This window comes from Cyprinus carpio, chromosome B15 (genome assembly GCF_018340385.1).
Source record: "Cyprinus carpio isolate SPL01 chromosome B15, ASM1834038v1, whole genome shotgun sequence".
In the NCBI taxonomy this organism is placed as follows: Eukaryota; Metazoa; Chordata; class Actinopteri; order Cypriniformes; family Cyprinidae; genus Cyprinus; species Cyprinus carpio.
In genome coordinates this window covers 27,772,817-27,790,860 of record NC_056611.1, presented here as the reverse complement: position 1 = coordinate 27,790,860, position 18,044 = coordinate 27,772,817, and the positions used below count along the sequence as shown (strand labels likewise).

General features: G+C 34.8%; 1 protein-coding gene across 4 annotated transcripts in view; it reads left to right on the top strand.

Moving 5' to 3' along the window:
* The window catches only part of LOC109087519 (long-chain-fatty-acid--CoA ligase 3-like), a 32,812-nt gene that overhangs the window by 612 nt on the left and 14,156 nt on the right, over nt 1–18,044 (top strand). For 3 of the 4 annotated variants that reach the window (XM_042740204.1, XM_042740202.1, XM_042740205.1), the window contains exons 2-8: nt 1,882–2,239; nt 4,302–4,479; nt 11,654–11,763; nt 12,782–12,920; nt 14,633–14,783; nt 15,839–15,962; nt 17,717–17,788. In XM_042740204.1, the coding sequence (XP_042596138.1) occupies nt 1,883–2,239; nt 4,302–4,479; nt 11,654–11,763; nt 12,782–12,920; nt 14,633–14,783; nt 15,839–15,962; nt 17,717–17,788 (1,131 nt within the window). In that variant the 5' untranslated portion in view covers nt 1,882. Of the gene's footprint in view, nt 1–1,534; nt 2,240–4,301; nt 4,480–11,653; nt 11,764–12,781; nt 12,921–14,632; nt 14,784–15,838; nt 15,963–17,716; nt 17,789–18,044 lie in introns of those variants that run through there. The other variant, XM_042740203.1, reaches the window with a different exon arrangement.

The window sequence follows — 18,044 nt, the reverse complement described above, 5'->3', positions numbered from 1 at the left end:
TACTAAACACAATGTTGATCTCTGTAATGTCCTTAAAGATGGAATATCTTTAAGAGACACTTGAGAGAAGCTCCCATTTGGTGAGAGTGAGGGAGTCTGGGATACTGCTGTTATAAGGAATCAAATTATGATTAGGAATGGCACACAGAGGTGCTTTTGTGCAGGATGTGTTCTGTTGGACTTCTGGGTGGGAGAGGAAGAGGTCATAAGATCGAGCTGTGGCAGGTAGTGTCTGTAAACACCCAGCCTATTGAGTTTCTTAAGCTTTACTGCATTAAAATTTTAGTTTTCAGTGTTTGAATCCATGAAATGGTTTCAGATGGTTTGCTGACACTTCCAGCTCTAATGTTTTGAAGAATGAAGCATTTGCAATCATAACAACCATGTCAGTCAATTTGCAATCGCTCAACTTATGATTGTGTTTGTGTATGGGCATAAACTAGGGGTTGCATGATGAGTGAATGACATGAAAACTGTCTTGCTCATATTTTAACCCAAAATCTAAAGAAAAAAATATTTTGCATAAAGAATGACATTTAATTTTATTCACTTAAAGGAACAGTTCACCCAATAATGAAAATTTGCTGCTGAATATTTTACTCAGGCAATCTTAGACTTAGATTAGTTTGTTTCTTCAATTGAAAAGTTTTGGAGAAATGTAGCATTGCATCACTTGCTCACCAATCATTCCTCTGCAGTGAATGGGTGCCGTCAGAATGAGAGTCCAAACAGCTGATAAAAACATCACAATAATCCATAAGTAATCCAAGTAATGCATCTTTCATTAAAATTCAATGTTTAATTCTCATTACAGTCATTACATTTTTTTTTTAACAAATATTGTGTTCTGTCAGGATTGGGCTTTATTTTCTTAATGCGAAATAAAATTTCTTCACCCCCTTACTGTAAGACACTGACTGCAGAAAACACACAGCCGCAGATGCTCATATTGGGCACAAAGACGCACAGTAAAGCAGACACATGCTCAGTGTTACTTACAGAACATGACATAATGGCAACACTACCTCTCTCTCTCTCTTTCTCACTCTCTCTGTTTCTCTCACGCTATACGCCTTCTTCTGTCCTATATGAGTGTTGGTGGTGTCAAACAAAGATTCTTTCATTGGAAAGAAGAAGTAAATCTAGCCTCTCCACATTCCCCCTAATAATTGGCAGCGATTTCAGATTTACTGTATCATCATAAATACCGAACACGTTGTTTCAGACCCACGGCATTCAGCTTATGTTGTTGTGCAATGCTCTTATATGCTGACTTATGTTTCCCTGTTAGTTAGGAGCATTTAGATTGAGGTTGAATTATTCTGTCTTTATTTCCAATGAGAAGACAGCTGTGACTCACTCAGTTCTTGGAAAAAGACGGGTGGGGAAATATACTAAAAAAGAAACAGAATGAGAAAAATAAACCGAGATCAAAAATAATCCATCACCACAAAATCTTCCTCAACATCAACTCGCCTTCATTTCATTACAATCCCATATTATTTTATTTTTTCTTTTTGGTTTCTAAACAAGGAAAGTGGAGATACAAGTTCTGAAAACTGCCAAAAAAAAAAAAGACACTATAAAGCTGAAGATCCAACGGCATATAATGCATGCCACTAATGTCAAGTTTTAATTATTTGTAAGTGCATATTGTTAAAGTGATATTTGTGGCTTGAAAAGATGAACTTCCTTGGCCTAACAGAAACTGATGAGTGTGAATAATAAATGACATCTGCAGGAATAGCTTCTGGATGTCTTATTCAGTAAGCTTTGTGTGTGTGAATGTATGCATGATATCTTTGAAATGATTGCTGAATATTTTATCTACTGCAAATTTGCAAACCCTGGTGATTCTTTGACTGTCTTGGTATGAGTCAGAATGAGGCTGAAGCAGGATGTGAGTCCAGTAGTGGTCGTCATATTCAGGCTGGTGGTTTGGCTGTACTCTCTCATCTCTTACCTGCCGTACCTGTTGCTGAGATCGTCCGACTCACAGACGTTCTCCGAGTGCTCACGGAGGGTGAAGGCCCGTTCTGTGAGCGGACACCCTTCGGGACCATACCGGGACATCGGAGCGCTGAGGGTGCTGGCCACATGCCTACAGCCCGGGGTGAACACACTCGACCTGGTGTTTGAATCGTCCGTATGCCGCTTTCCTCACTTCGACTGCCTGGGAACCAGAGATCTGCTGAGTGAGGAAGATGAAACTTCAGAGGATGGAAGAGTCTTCAAGAAGGTGCGTATCTTCTGTAAGTCCTTGTAAGCCCTTAAAAAATCTCTCAGGTGTGTTAGCAGCACTTTTTTAATTTATTTTCCCCTGATGTCCACTTATGTTGTTAGTTGAAGCTTTAACAAAGGTTATAGTTTAGTTCTCATGAACATGTTTCAGTCATTGAAAACTTGCTTGAAAACTTGATTAATAAAGAGATGCAAAAATGCCTTTCTAAAATAATTTAGAAACAACTAGACACAAAGATTAAATGTGCACTATGCTACATTTGGGCATAGTATAATAAATAAACACAACTGGACAAAAGTTTGGAATAATTACGTTTTTTTTAAGCTCACCGAGGCTGCATTTATTTGATCGAAAGTACAGTAAAACAGTAATATTGTGAAATATTATTACAATTTAAAATAACTGTTTTCTAGTTAAATATATTTTAAAATATAACTTATTCCTGTGATGTGAGTCTTCCTTCAGAAATCATCCTAATATGCTGATGTGCTGCCCAATTATTATCAATTAGCAATCTTTTGAAAAACTATAAATGTCTTTACTGTCACTTTTGGTGAATTTAAGGCATCCAAGCAAATGCGACACTGGTGAGCAAATGAAAATTCTTGCAAAAACATAAAAAAAAATCTTAATTATTCCAAACATTTGGCTGGTAGTGTGTATTTAAATATCAAACATGTCATAACAAACATATATTCCAATATTAGACAAATTATAAGAAACATATATTCAAATATTGACCAAATTACAATGAACATATATTTAAATATTGGACAAATCATAATTAAATGATTGAAATTTGGACCTAAGGTTAAATAGCTAATACTGTAAATGTGATTGTGAATGACTTGTTTTTGCAGTTTAGTTTTAATAAATGTCCTGAGTGGACTAGTAAGGGAGTTTTGTTTTGCATTTTTGTGGGAATTTGTCTACATAATACATCAAACTCAAAAGGGCAGAGAAAATCTTGTTTTCCATGTCATGACCCTTTAAGTCAGCCGGTCTGTAACAAACTGACCTGCAGCATGTGAATGATCGCTCACTTCTGATGGTAATCCTATTGTTCAGCACTGGAGCAGCTCATAGTAGTAATATTCTGTTGTGATGCTGCTGTTATTCAACTAAAGCTGCCAAACATGTGCCGCTGCTGCTGTTGTGCAACATGAGAAGGGCTTGATTTTGCATCCCAGAAAACTGCTGGGTGTTTGTTTCCGCTTGCTGTGTTGATTTTGTGCTAACGTTGTTTAAGAGACTGCTTCATTCTTACACGATCCTGGTTCTACTGTGTTTGAATACTCCACAACAATGTCTGAAACACAAATCTGAACTCACTGCACATATCTCTGCACAATTTTATTTTTATCCTGGATGCTATTTTGAAAAGCGTTTGAACTATTCAATAAATAAAATATTTATCTAATATTCAACTTACATAAACCAAATGTGTGTGTGTATATATTGATATATATATAATAGAAAACTGTACAAATATTTTATTTTATATAAAGGAGAGAAAAATGATATTAAAATAGTAATAATAATAATATTACTATCTTCAGTAATAATAATAATAATAATAATAATACTTTGCATTTGTTAAATTATTTCTACATAGTATATTAATCTTTCTCATATCATAAAAATAATTTTTCATACTATTTTGAGAAGAGGAACTATCCAATATTCAGCAACTTCACACAGATGTTTAATTGTAAAAGTCAGTATAATTGTTTCATTTTCATAATTGTATATTAAAAAAAAATGTTTTCCTATTATGCTCTTTTATAAAGTCTTGATTTTGTTTTGGGGGTGTACTAGAACAGGCTCTCAAACTAGGTTGATGGAAAAACATTATTCAAAGGGTTCAAAAATGCAGAAAATGATTCCTGTAAGTCCATGAATTGTGACTATATAATGAACCAATAGGAGGAGCTGTTGATGTAAATTGTAAAGTCTGATTCAATGAAAGGAAAAAAGTTGATAGAAAGCTCTGAACAGGTGAGTGAAGAGCAGCTTAACAGAAAACAAACCGTTTCAGACCCTTTGTGTTTCTCTGTAGGTGATTTTGGGAGAGTATCGCTGGATGTCGTATGATCAGGTGTATAAAGAAGTGAGAGCTTTCGGCAGCGGTTTGGTTGCTCTTGGACAGAAACCTCTGAAAAACATTGCCATCTTCTGTGAGACGAGAGCGGAGTGGATCATAGCGGCACAGGCCTGTTTCATGTACAACTTCCCATGTGAGTCACACACATACACATGACATGAGGGGGAGATAATGACCACATTTTCATTTTTAGGTGGAATATAGGTTTAAATCCTCTTAGGATATCTAACAACCAAAATAACACCCTAACATTGTGAAAGCAAGTTGTCGTTTTCTAAAGAAAATTTGAATATTTCTAAGCTTTACATTTACAAGCTTGTACATTTACAGGCCTGTATAAACTGCAGCGTGGAAGGGAGAAGATCTGACACTGTTGTTACTGAACAGACACACATGCACAGGGAAAACCTCACCCTCACGCTTGTGCAAAACTGCAGCCAGATTTGTTCCAAATTTGTGTGTTTATGACACACAGGGGGCTAATACAGAGGTTTGTGTGTGTTCAATATGGAGGTCAGATTGTCCTCATTGCACTTCTGTTATATAAAAGTGCCCCCCCCATCACCTCCTCCTCCTTCTCCCCCTCATCCTCTCTCTCCTCGTCTTTTATTCACTAATCCTCCTCTGAAGTGTCTGATAGGGATGTGATTTTTCTCAGCTCAGGGTCCTCCCTGAACACACACACACATTTCACCCCAGAGTCAAAAGAATATTAGCATAGAGAAAATAAAAGTCTTTTTTAGGGCTCCTGTGCGCAAAATCAATATAACAGTAAAAAATGTTTGGTCCATTTTCCTGAATGATACAGCAGACCTTAAATGCATGTATCTGTTTTTGTACACACAAGTATACTAGATATAGGCTATATTGTATCTGTTTGTATATATATATATATATATATATATATATATATATGTATATGTGTGTGTGTGTGTGTGTGTGTGTGTATGTATGTATAGTAGATTATTATTAATTATAATATTATTATTAAATGATACTATTATATGTAAATTATAAAAGTAAACAATTTATATAACAAATATAATAGTAAAGTGTAAAAATAAAATAGGATATATAAAATAACGTCACAATTATTCATAAATAAATAAATAACTATATATCTATTTATCTGTCTATCTATCTATAAATCTATTTGTAATCATTTTTAATTATAATAATTTTATGATTTTTTTGAATATTGTTAAAATCATTTTCCTTTTTCCATTTTGTTTCATGTATGTTATTTTATTTTATTTTATTTTATTTTATTTTATTTTATATTATATTTTAATTTATTTTATTTTATTTTATTTTATTTTATTTTGAGACATTTCATGAGGTTCACCTCCTCATGTCTGTCACATAAATTCACTGACACACACACACACACACACACACACACACACACACAGACGTCTGTGTCTCTTTGGCTGACTTCTGCACTCTGGTGTTTGGCAACATCAGATGCTCACGTACTACGTTGTCATCATGCCTAAGTGTATGTGTGTGTGTTAGAGAGAGTGACTGTGTTCATATGTTATGTGTTGCAAACATGCGTTTTTCCACATGGTTATGTTAATGTTTATGTCAGATGTGTGTGTCCGTGTGCTCTCATACATACACATTTAAGCTTATCATCGTGTGTGTGTGTGTGTTGATGTTTCCGTGGCGCTCTCCTCTCTGTTTGTGTCTCACGGATGAAGTGTCGCGCCCTCAGGCAGTGACGCAGACTGATGATGTCACAGACTGCAGCTTGCTGATCCCTTGTGTTCTCAGTGCAGCCGTGTGTGTGTGTGTTTGGGTTTGTATGAGCGAGAAAGTGAAGGCACATGGATTGTTTCATATGTGTTTGTCAGTCATATGCAAAACTGTGTGTGCAGCGTGTATATCTATATGAATGTTTATTCATGTGTGCATGATTATAGTTGTGTGTTGTGTGTGTGTGTGTGTGTGTGTGTGTGTGTGTGTGTGTGTGTGTGTGTGTGTGTTCTTGCTTATGCTTGTTTGCCCTCGTCCTGAACTTTTCATAGCCATGTGTGCTGTTACTACAGATAACTGACATGGTTACACAACAGCCTCCATGAACATAAAATAAAAATGATTGAGTCTTTGAAAAAATCTTTACATTTATTATGAATTGTATGTGTCCATGTTTATTCCTAAATATATTTATTTATTTATTTATTATATTATTATATGAATATATTTATATGTATATCAAAAATCAAAAGTATTTTTTAAATAAATCAATGCTTTTATTCATGCATTAAACTGATCAAAAGTGACAGCAAAGACAGTAAAAACATGAAGCAACATGACTGTTTTCAACATAATATAACAAAAAAAAAAGAACTAATATTAATAATTGAACACAAATAATAATTGGCAATAACTGAGCAGCAAATCAGCATATAAGAATGATTTCTGAAGGATCATGTGACGAATTAAATTTTAAGAATATTTCACAATATTGCTGTGAATATTTACGGTATTTGTTGTAAATTAATTAATATTAAATCAATTAAATTTAAAAACATTATTAAAAAAATGGTGTGTGTATATATATATATATATATATATATATATATATATATATATATATATATATATATATATATATATATATATATATTTATAAACCTAAATTAAACAGGCATGGCATAACAAAATATAAAAACAAACAGCATTTATTTTAAAATAAAGACAGATTACATCATTATGGAAGTTCACAGGATAAATAATAATTATATATATATATATATATATATATATATATATAATTTATAACTCACAATTTAGACTTTTTCCCCCCTCACAATTCCCAATTATTTCTCACAATTCAGACTTTTTTTTCAGTATTGTGATAAGTTAATTTCAAATACGAGAGAGATAAACTCGCAATTGCATGAAGAGGCAGGAAATGTGGGATAAAAAGTGTATTACCTTCTGTTTTTTTTTTTTTTTTTTTTTTTTTTATGTGGCAGAAAGAGGCTTTTATATGTCATACATCTTACTTGAGTGTTTTTTCTGTTGACATTAAATTGAAAAATAAAAGGAAAGATCTCTATAGAGAGCAAAGAGAAATGCTCCATCAGCATGAGTGTATGTAAACACTCAAAGGTCACAGCCACAGTGTAAAGTTCCTTATTTCTTGGCAGTTAAATAGAAATCAGTGAGTCATTTTTCTGGATGACTGGGAATACCATGAAAGAGCATGTGAATGCCTGTGACAGGAAAACCATGCTTTCTGTAGCTTTAAAGGGGTCATATGATGTGATTTCATGTGCTCCTTCTCTTTGGAGAGTTACAAGCTCTTGGTGCATAAAGAAGATCTGTAAAGTTGCAAAGACTAAAGTCTCAAACCCAAAGAGATATTCTTTATAAAAGTTAAGAGTCAACCATGCTCTCCTAAAACGGCTCGTTCTAACGCCCCCCACTGGATCCCAAAAGGAATTGCCACTGATGATTCAAAAGCCAGTTCTGAGCAGTGTAGAGCAGCGGTTCTCAATTCCAGTCCTTGCGCCCCCCTAATCTGCACATTTTGTATGTTTCTCTTACGGCTTCAGACGTTTGTTCTATTCAAACGTAAGTGCCCTGCGAAGTGGACATCACAGGATATTCCACCATGATTCCAGTTCGAAGCGAATGTATATGTTCTATTCAAAGTGCATTGAAGTGTGAGAGACGTAAATTTAAATTGTATTTATTTACAGAGGTATATGATTTCACACTTGTCCATGTGTGAAGACATTGCACAGTGCAAATCCGTGAATGAATGTTCCGAAGTTGTTGTTTTTTTTTACAGGCAAGTCATTAAGAACAGGTTCTTATTTACAATGGCGGCCTGACAAGTGGAATAACCACTTAGGGAAAGGGAAATAGGGCTAAAATAAATACAGAACACTAGAAATACATACAGGTTAGCATTTACATAAATACAATTTAAAACATCAAACATCATCATCAATCTATTTGCTGTTAAGAAAATAAAAATAAAAAAATAATTATGTAGTGAAGCAACTGCATATGTCCGTGAACAAGTATGATATACTAGTTTTGAAGGATGAAATTGGAATTAGTTTATCCAGTTTGAGAATGTTTTGCAGAGCATTCCAGTCACGAGCGGCAGCAGATTGAAAAGATGTAAGACCAAACGCAGAATTGGTTTTGGGAATGCTTAGTTGAAGATGAAGTGAGGACCGAGTGTTATATGTGACGGGTTTTGGCTGCAGCAGGTGACCTAAGTAAGGAGGTGAGTGGCCGAGAAGTGTCTTATAAATGAAGGTGAACCAGTGAATTTTACGGCGATTGTGAAGGGAGGGCCAGTTAACAGATGAATATAGAGCACAGTGGTGTGTATTGAAGGGTGCATTTGTGGCAAACCTGATAGTGGAATGATAAAGAGCATCAAGTTTTGATAGAGTGGACTTGCAAGCAACCCTGTATATAGTGTCTCCATAGTCTAACATGGGTAGAATGGTCATTTGAATGAGAGTAAGTTTGGCAGAGGTGGTGAAGGAAGAGCGGTTTCTGTAAAGGAAACCAAGTTTGGCTTTGACCTTTGATTGCAGCTTTGATATGTGAATAGAGAAAGAAAGTGAAGTTTCCAACCAGATTTCCAAGTAGTTATATGCAGTGACTTGTTCTAGAATAGCCCCCTTGCAGGTGGTGATGTTAAGGGGAGGAGGAGGCGTAGTACCCTTACGGTAAAACCACATTATTTTTGTTTTGGAGGTATTGAGAGTGAGTTTGAGTTGAGTAAAAGACTGCTGTAGTTGGTAAAAGCTATCTTGCAGGGTAGCTTGAACAGCATCAGGGGAGGAACCTGTGGCATAAAGGATTGTATCATCAGCATATAAGTGAATGAGTGAATTACCAACTGCCTGGGGAATATTATTAATATAAATTGAGAAAAGTGTAGGGCCAAGGATGGAGCCTTGGGGGACACCCCTGGTGACCGGGAGAGAATGGGAGAAATGGGTTTCAACTCTTACACGTTGAACCTGGTGAGACAGATAATTTGAAAACCAAACCAGTGAGTGATCAGTGACACCAATGCTGCTGAGTCTGTGGATGAGCGTATTGTGGTCCACAGAGTCAAAAGATGTAACGCAGATGTAATGTCATTGAGCACTTTAGTGGTAGCTGTAACACAACCACACCCTGATCACAAGCCAGACTGTTCCCCGGAGATGATACCGTTCACATTAAGATGATTGATTAGTTGTTTGTTGACAAGTTTTTCCAGAATTTTAGACACACAAGGCAAGATGGAGATTGGCCTGTAATTCTTTAGGTCAGCCTGATCACCACCCTCATACAGGGGAAGCACAACTGCTTCTTTCCAAGCAGGCGGAATCTCGGCTGTATGGAGGTAGAGATTAATAAAGGCTGTGAGAGGAGCCGCAATGACAAGGGCAGCAATTTTAATGAAAAAAGCGGCAAGATCATCTGACCCAGCTGCTTTATTGTGGTTCAGAGCTGTCAATTCCTTCAGGACTTCCCCCACTAAAACAGGCCGGATGGAAAAACTGTGAGGAGGTGCTAAAAGGCTGCAGGTATTAGAGGCTGCAGGGGCTGTAGCAATAGGGTTTAATGCACTGGAAACAAAGCCAGAATTTATGAAGTGATGATTGAATGCTTCAGCCATGGAGTTTTTATTAGTGACAACTATGTCATCCACTTTTAGGGACAATGGTATGGTCCGGGGTTTGTTTTCTAGTTTTTTTACCGTATTCCAAAATGCTTTAGGATCCGCACCACAAAGTGTGAACTGTTTTTTAAAGAAGCCAGCTTTAGCCTCCCTCACTGCTTGTGTGGCCTTGTTCCTAATTTGGCGAAATAAAAGGTTGTCTTTGACAGAATGTGTCTTACGTGCTTTGCGCCAGGCTGTATTTTTTTGCTGAAGCAGAACAGCTAGATCATGATTAATCCATGGGCTGTTGCGGTTTTTTATGCGTATCTTTTTGTTTGGGGCATGTTTGTTGATCACAGCAGTAAGAAGATCTTTTTTGGGTTGTATCTAGTAGGTAGGTTTATGATTTGGTGAAGGTTTAGGCAGTCAAATTGTTGTACAACTTTCTCAGGGGGCTTAAGCATGTCCCAGTTTAGATCGCCAAGTATGATCAACTCGGACCTGGTGAAAGGCGCAAGAGCATTGCTTAAGGCCTCTAGGGTACATGCTGGTGCAGATGGAGGGCAATAGCAGCCAGCCATAGATAAAAAAAAGCTGTTTGATAATTTCATGTTAAGAATAAAAAGATCATACTGTTTGGGTACAGACTTGCCAGGGCTATACTACATTGAAGATATTCTTTGGTGAAAATAGCCACCCCCCCACCCTTAGATGACCTATCCTGCCGAAACAGGTTGTAACCATATAAATACCCATGTCTCAGTGATTACTAAAATGTCAGGGTTAGAACTCTCAACCCATACTTAAAGCTGGTCCAGTTTAGGTAATATGCTTCTTGCGTTTACATGCAAAAACCCAAGATTATTGCAGATACAAAAATCATCAAAACATATGTTATTTAAGGCCACACTATCCGTATGAAAAACAACATCAGAAAGAACATCAGAAGAAGAGCCAGGGTGGACATGAACATTACCAGAGAATGGTAAAAAGGGGTGTTAACAGAGAGACGTGCGAAATATGCAGAGCATATAGCATAGGGGGGCACAAGGACTGGAATTGAGAACCGCTGTTGTAGAGTAGCGCTTGTTGTTTCTTCAATCACAAATGCAGACATGGTTTTATGTTTACGCTGCACGATGCAACGCAATGCGTAAAAACACAGTACAAGTCATTATAATCCGTAAATATGTCCCCACTGGATGCAACAAATGCCTCGTTTGTAATGGGTTTTATTGTCTTTGTCTTGTCTCGCCGGTGTTCTGACCGGGACATGCATCACAGTATGTTAAGGGGCGTAACATTTCCGTCACACGCTTGAGGCATTCGGCCAATCACAAAGCAGTGGATAGCTGGCCAATCAGACCACACTTTGCTTTTCAGAACGATGAGCTTTGTAAAAAAAACAACGCGTTTCAAAAAGGCGGGGCATAGAGGAGAAACAATAATGTACAGTATGTATGTATATATGTATAAAGTGTTACTTATACTGTGTTGTTTGTTACTCATATACTGTGTGTGTGTGTGTGTGTGTGTGTGTGTGTGTGTGTGTGTGTGTGTGTGTGTGTATATATATATATATATATATACACACATAAATATACTCTCTGAAGTCAAGCTAATGATTATCAACTTTATAAGACCTATATGGATGTATCTGTGTGTTTTACAGTGGTCACTCTTTACTCTACTCTGGGTGGTCCTGCTATTGCTCATGGACTAAATGAAGCTGAAGTTTCTCACATCATCACCAGCAAAGAACTTCTGGAAACCAAACTCAAGGTGATCAAACACTCAAACACCAGACTCGTGTAGTAATCAAACTTGTTTTAAAACATTATATTTAATATGACTAACAAAAGATCTAGGCCTATCTATCATCTAATATAACTGAAAATATACACCACAGTCTGAAAGTGTTACGTTTGGAACAATGAAGATTTTTTTTTTCCCAGTGTTTTTGAAAGAAGACTCATCTGCTTACAATTCAAAATAGTTGTTTTATATTGTAATATGTGACCCTGGACCACAAAATCTGTCATAAGGGTCATTTTTTTGAAATTGGGATTTATACATCATCTGAAAGCTGAATAAATAAGCTCTCAATTGATGTATGGTTTATTAGGATCGGACAATATTTGTCTACAACTATTTGAAAATCTGATATCTGAGGGTGCAAAAAAATCTAAATACTGAGAAAATCGCCTTTAAAGTTGTCCAAATGAAGTTCTTAGCAATGCATATTACTAATAAAAAATTAAGTTTTACTATATTTACAGTAGGAAATGTACAAAATATCTTCATGGAACATGATTTTTACTAATATCCTAATGATTTTTGCCATAAAAGAAAAATCTATAATTTTGACCCATAAAATGTATTTTTGGCTGTTGCTACAAATATACTCCAGCGACTTAAGACTGGTTTTGTGCTCCAGGGTCACATATATTGTAAATAATTGTAATTTATTTCTTTTATGGAATGTTAAATTTTCAGCATCATTACTCCAGTCTTTAGTGTCACATGATCCTTCACAATTTATTCTAGCATAATAGACTTCTTTCAAAAACATTAAAAAATCTTAGTAATATGGCCAGTAGTGTATATATCATTTACTGTATGTATTGCTTGTAAGTATAGAGATGGTGTAACATTGACCCTTTGAATCCAGTGGGCATGGAAAACCATACTAATCATTAATTTCACAGCCTGCTTTCTATAATCCCCTCCTACTGAATATTATATTTTGCTTTGAAATGCATCAGTGTACTAATGTTTTTCTGCTTGTATCTTGACACAGAGTATTTTGCTAGAGGTGCCGAGATTACAACACATTATCATTGTGGACGATAAACTCAAGAGCGGCTCTGAATACCCGCAAGGCATCAGTGTCCACAGCATGGTGGCTGTGACGAGGCTGGGGGCCCATCCTGAGAATGGTACTAGTGTGTGTGTGTGTGTGTGTGTGTGTGTGTGTGTGTGTGTTTGAGGTCGCTTCAGGTCATGTGAATAAGAAATCCTCCATCTGTGTCAAATTAAGGCCAGGGTCGAGGGTGTCCCTGACTCTTTCACTCCACCATTTATTTCCTCCATTATAGCTCTATGTGAAGCAGGGCTGACCTTCAACAGCTGGTAGTAGTAGTCGTTTACACACTGGATAGTGTGTGTGTGTGTGTGTGTGATGGGTCACGTTTTCTCACACTGCCACAGACTTCACATGACATCCAGCTGATCTTCCTCCTTCGACTCAACATGACATTCGCTCTGTTCTGTGTCAGCGTGCTAATGCTAAATCACAATGTGCCTCGAAACACACAAATGTACTCTTCCAAAATCCCATGTTCCACATTTATGGTTCTGAAAACTTGGAACAGCTTAAATGGCACTTTGGTTTTCAAAGCTAAAACACTCTGTTGCTGACATCCGGCGCCCACTTCTTGTTCTTATCTTATTTATTCATTCACACATACACACAATATTTTTACTTTAATAGTCTTATTAATGAAATTCAAACAACTATAAATTAAAGCTTACAACCGATCCCCTCATTTTCAATGTTATGGGTGTTTTGCCAAAAAGTAGCATCATTTGTCTTCATTTATTGTCGTACTAAACCATTATTGCTATTGTTAGCTAAAACTAAAATGTTGTTAAAAATAAAAAAAAATGACAAAAGCACAGCAAAATTACTAAAACTACAATTTTTATAGAAATATAATAATAAAAGCTAATTGTAAAAATATTAAAATATATAATCATATATACATGTAAAAAATACTAAAATAACACTGTTCATCCATAAGCCATACAAGTTTATGCAGCTCTTCCTGCACACTGAACAGAAATAACAACACCACCATAAAAGTATAGTTCAAGTAGTTGTTATTTAATATGCTTCCATTGTACAGAAAACATATTTTTTTTCCCCACAGAAAATTGAAAGTTTTATTTTTGAATTATCTGTTCCTTTAAGAAAACAGATCAGAGCTTATTTTATTGGGTCGTAATATTTTCTTAAATATTGTCTTAAATACCTTTAATTTCTATATTTAAAACATAAAAATATAAAATCATAATTTGTTTTATAAATAGAATTTTTTATTTTTATGACTTGTATGTTTTCACCTTGAAAATAGCCATAGAATAGCTGTGGCAGTAAAAAACAAAACGCAAACAAATCTGACTGAATATTGTGATTTTTCCAAGGCTGGGAAATTCATAGAAATGAATAACATCTTAAAAATGTGTTGTGTATTTACATATTTCTAGTTATTTTAATTGGCTTGAGATCTCTATAAAATACATTTTGAGGTTTAAATCACAAATGAAAAAAAAGGGAAATTAATTTGTCAAAGGGTGTGGGAGCTGTGTATTAATATATTAAAAACTGAGAACATTCTGAGTAAAATAGGGAAATTACAATTTTGTCTTAATTCATGTATTTTTAATTTTGCTATAAGTTTTTAGCGGTAAGCTAAGTAAAGAAGCTCTGTGATCTCACAATGAAACTATGATTTCAAAATTGCACTATGAGATCAAAGCACTGCTCTATCTATGATGTCATAAGTATTCAGGAGATCAAAGTGAAGCATTCACTAGATATAATGTAATTTAGGAGTTTCTAGTAACTTCCGCCTGCTTCTGTCTACAGCGTCGAGGCAGAGACGGCCTCCGTGTGCGGCTGATGTGGCTGTGATCATGTACACCAGCGGCTCCACCGGCGTGCCAAAAGGAGTCATGATCTCTCACAGTAATATTATTGCTGGAATCACTGGCATGGCCGAGAGGATTCCCAGCCTCGGGTATAAAACACATCCACACATACTGTACATGCTGACATCCTGCCATCTGTCGTCATTCACTAATGTGTTTGTGGATATTGAATGTTTATCAGTGTTTCCTAGAAAACGTCCCAGGTTATGTATGTAACTATGGTTCCCCCGAAGGGAACGAGACGCTGCGTTCGAAAAACGCTATGGGAACGCCTGGGACCTGGGACGTTCCCCTTCAGGAACTCGAGCTGCATCCGAAAAACGCTATGGGAACGAGAATGCCGACGCCGCCAGACTTGCAAGTCCCTGCCTATTGTGTATACAGGGAGCACAGCTAAGGCAAGAGAACAGAAGAGCCTGGAGTGGCTCGCAGATCTAAACCATAAAATCTGACGAATGTGAGGGGCGTGGACTATCCAGCTGCATTGCAGATGTCCTGCATGGACACACCTGACAAGAAGGCCTTGGAGGCCAGCTCGAGTTCCTGAAGGGGAACCAGTCATTCCCAATGATTAAAATAAACGGAAAGCAAAAAAAAAAAACCTGTGACTATTATGGGTCTGTGGGGTTTCTTTGCCACGCACTGTATGTTATATATGTCATGTATATTTTATACATGACATTTGTATGATTTTTTGCAAATCTTGTGAACTCTGCAAGAAAATACAGTGAAAATGCAACTAAAATATAAAACATAATATAATAAACTACTTTCCTATTGTTTAGAAAAATACACTTTGCTATAAATTATTAACAATTTGGATGTAAATATGCTCTTCCTGTAAATGAAGTTTGCAATTGGTAATATATTTTAATGTTTTCTTAAAAAAATTTCTTATTGAAGTGTTTTTTTTTGCTCACCAAAGCTCAAAAATCTGTAAAAAAAAAACAAAAAAAAAACAGTAATACTGTGAAATTTAAAATAGCTGTTTTCTATGTGAATATATTGTAAAATGTAATTTATTCCTGTGATCAAAGCTGAATTTTCATGCTGAGTCATGCTGACTTTATGCTGAGTTGATGCTCAAGAATGGTTCTGGTTTTAAATGTAAAACCTGACAGACAGTTGATATGTGTTTTTACAGTGAGGATGACACATATATTGGCTACCTTCCACTGGCTCACGTGTTGGAGTTGAGCGCTGAGATGGTGTGTTTGGCTCACGGCTGCAGAATCGGCTACTCTTCACCACAAACACTCACAAACCAGGTACAACACATAGTTTTGTTCATATTTACTGTGTACATTCTGGAAATCAAAACATTGGCTGAAACTGTATAAAAAGATTGTACGAAGTTGTACAAAGATTGTTGGGAGTATGTTTTATAAGAAAATACCCTTTCAATCTGAAAAATTTCATGTTTAATTAAATGCTTCTTGCCATTTTCTTGTAATTATTTGTGAAATTTACTTGGAAATTCTGAATGAAAATTGTTTCTACAGTTTTTTTTTTTTAGTGCAAAATGTCACTGCTCTGTAATCAAAACATAATCACATAACATAATCACATAAATCACAGTGATGTCACAATCAAGCAATAATACAGGCAAATTATATATTCATGTATTATTGTTTAATTTATATATATATATATATATATATATATATATATATATATATATATATATATATATATATATATATATATATATATGTATATGTATATATGTATATATATATATATATATTATTATTATTATTATTATTAAATGTTGCTTGAATTTCCTAATAAAATAGACATAATTTAAAATCTGAGACTGTTTCATATCAAAAGTAGCAAAGCGGGGAGGCGCACTATATGTATGGTTCATTCATCAGCTGAAAACAGAGTTGCTTGGGATTTAAGAATCAATATTGGTGCATAAAAATGAGAATCTATTAAAATTGAGAAATCTTTTTTTTTTTTTCGCCCTAGCATATATATATATATATATATATATATATAGATATATATATATATATATATATATATATATTTTTTTTTTTTTTTTTTTTTTTTTTTTTTTTTTTTTTAATGTGAACATAAATATAAGCAATTAAATGTCTTATAATTAAAATCTGAAAATTAAAATGACGGGTAATAATAAATTATGAAGAAATTTTGACGACCCTTTCTGTCAAAATTACGGACAATGTTATATATACAGATAAATACATCCTTGATGTCCACAAGAAAAAATCTTACTGATCCCAAACATATAAACGGTAGAATATATATATATATATATATATATATATATATATATATATATATATATATATATATATATATATATGGATATGGATATATGTGTGTGTATACTGTATATACTAATAACAATAAATATTTCAGTTTAAAATATTATCTATTATACTAAATATTTATCTTTTTTTTATTTAAATATTTCAATAAATAATAAAATATCGTGCCTAAACCACTAAAACATAAACATAAAATACAGCTATTAAAACAGTTTAAAGTAATAATATAAAATAATAATTTGGTATAATCAATTTTAGTTACAAATATCTTGAGTATTTTATATTGTATAGATTTATCATATATATAATCAGTCTCTCTCTCTCTCTCTCTCTCTATATATATATATATAAATACATTTAAAATATATATATATATTTTAAGGAATAATAAAACTTTGAATGAGACTTGAGACTTTGTGATGATGTTTAATACATTGTGTTACTTTGTAGTTATTTGTGAAATGAAGCAATTATTTAAAAAATAGTTTCTACAACATTTTTTTTTTCAGTATGTCACAGTAAGACACTGCTCTGTAATTACAACATGATCAACACGGTGACGTCACAATCATGCATTGAATGTCAAATATTTTCAGTGGAAAATGCTGAAACCACAGCAGTACGTAATGGAAAAAATGTGCAGTGCTGTGGGAGTTTCTTATTTTTTTGCAACTGTGTTGAGATGAATTAAAACTTTTCTTTTAATTATTTTTACTTTATAGTCCACCAAGATAAAGAAGGGAAGCAAAGGAGACATTAGCGTCCTGCGGCCCACTTTAATGGCAGCAGTACCAGTAAGGCTGAATCTCTCTCTCTCTGTTTCTCTCTGGGCTTTTGGGGTTGAATGTCAGTGAATGTGATTGTCTGGAATGATTTACAGCTGTAAACAGAACGTGAGAAACCCCGGTGTGGATATCCTTATGACACACACACACAGATGAGTAGTGACTCATACACTGTAGATACACAATTAATAATGTTTAATTTCTAGATTTTCTTTGCCGGATGACACTGTTAATGCACACACACACACACACACACACAGACATT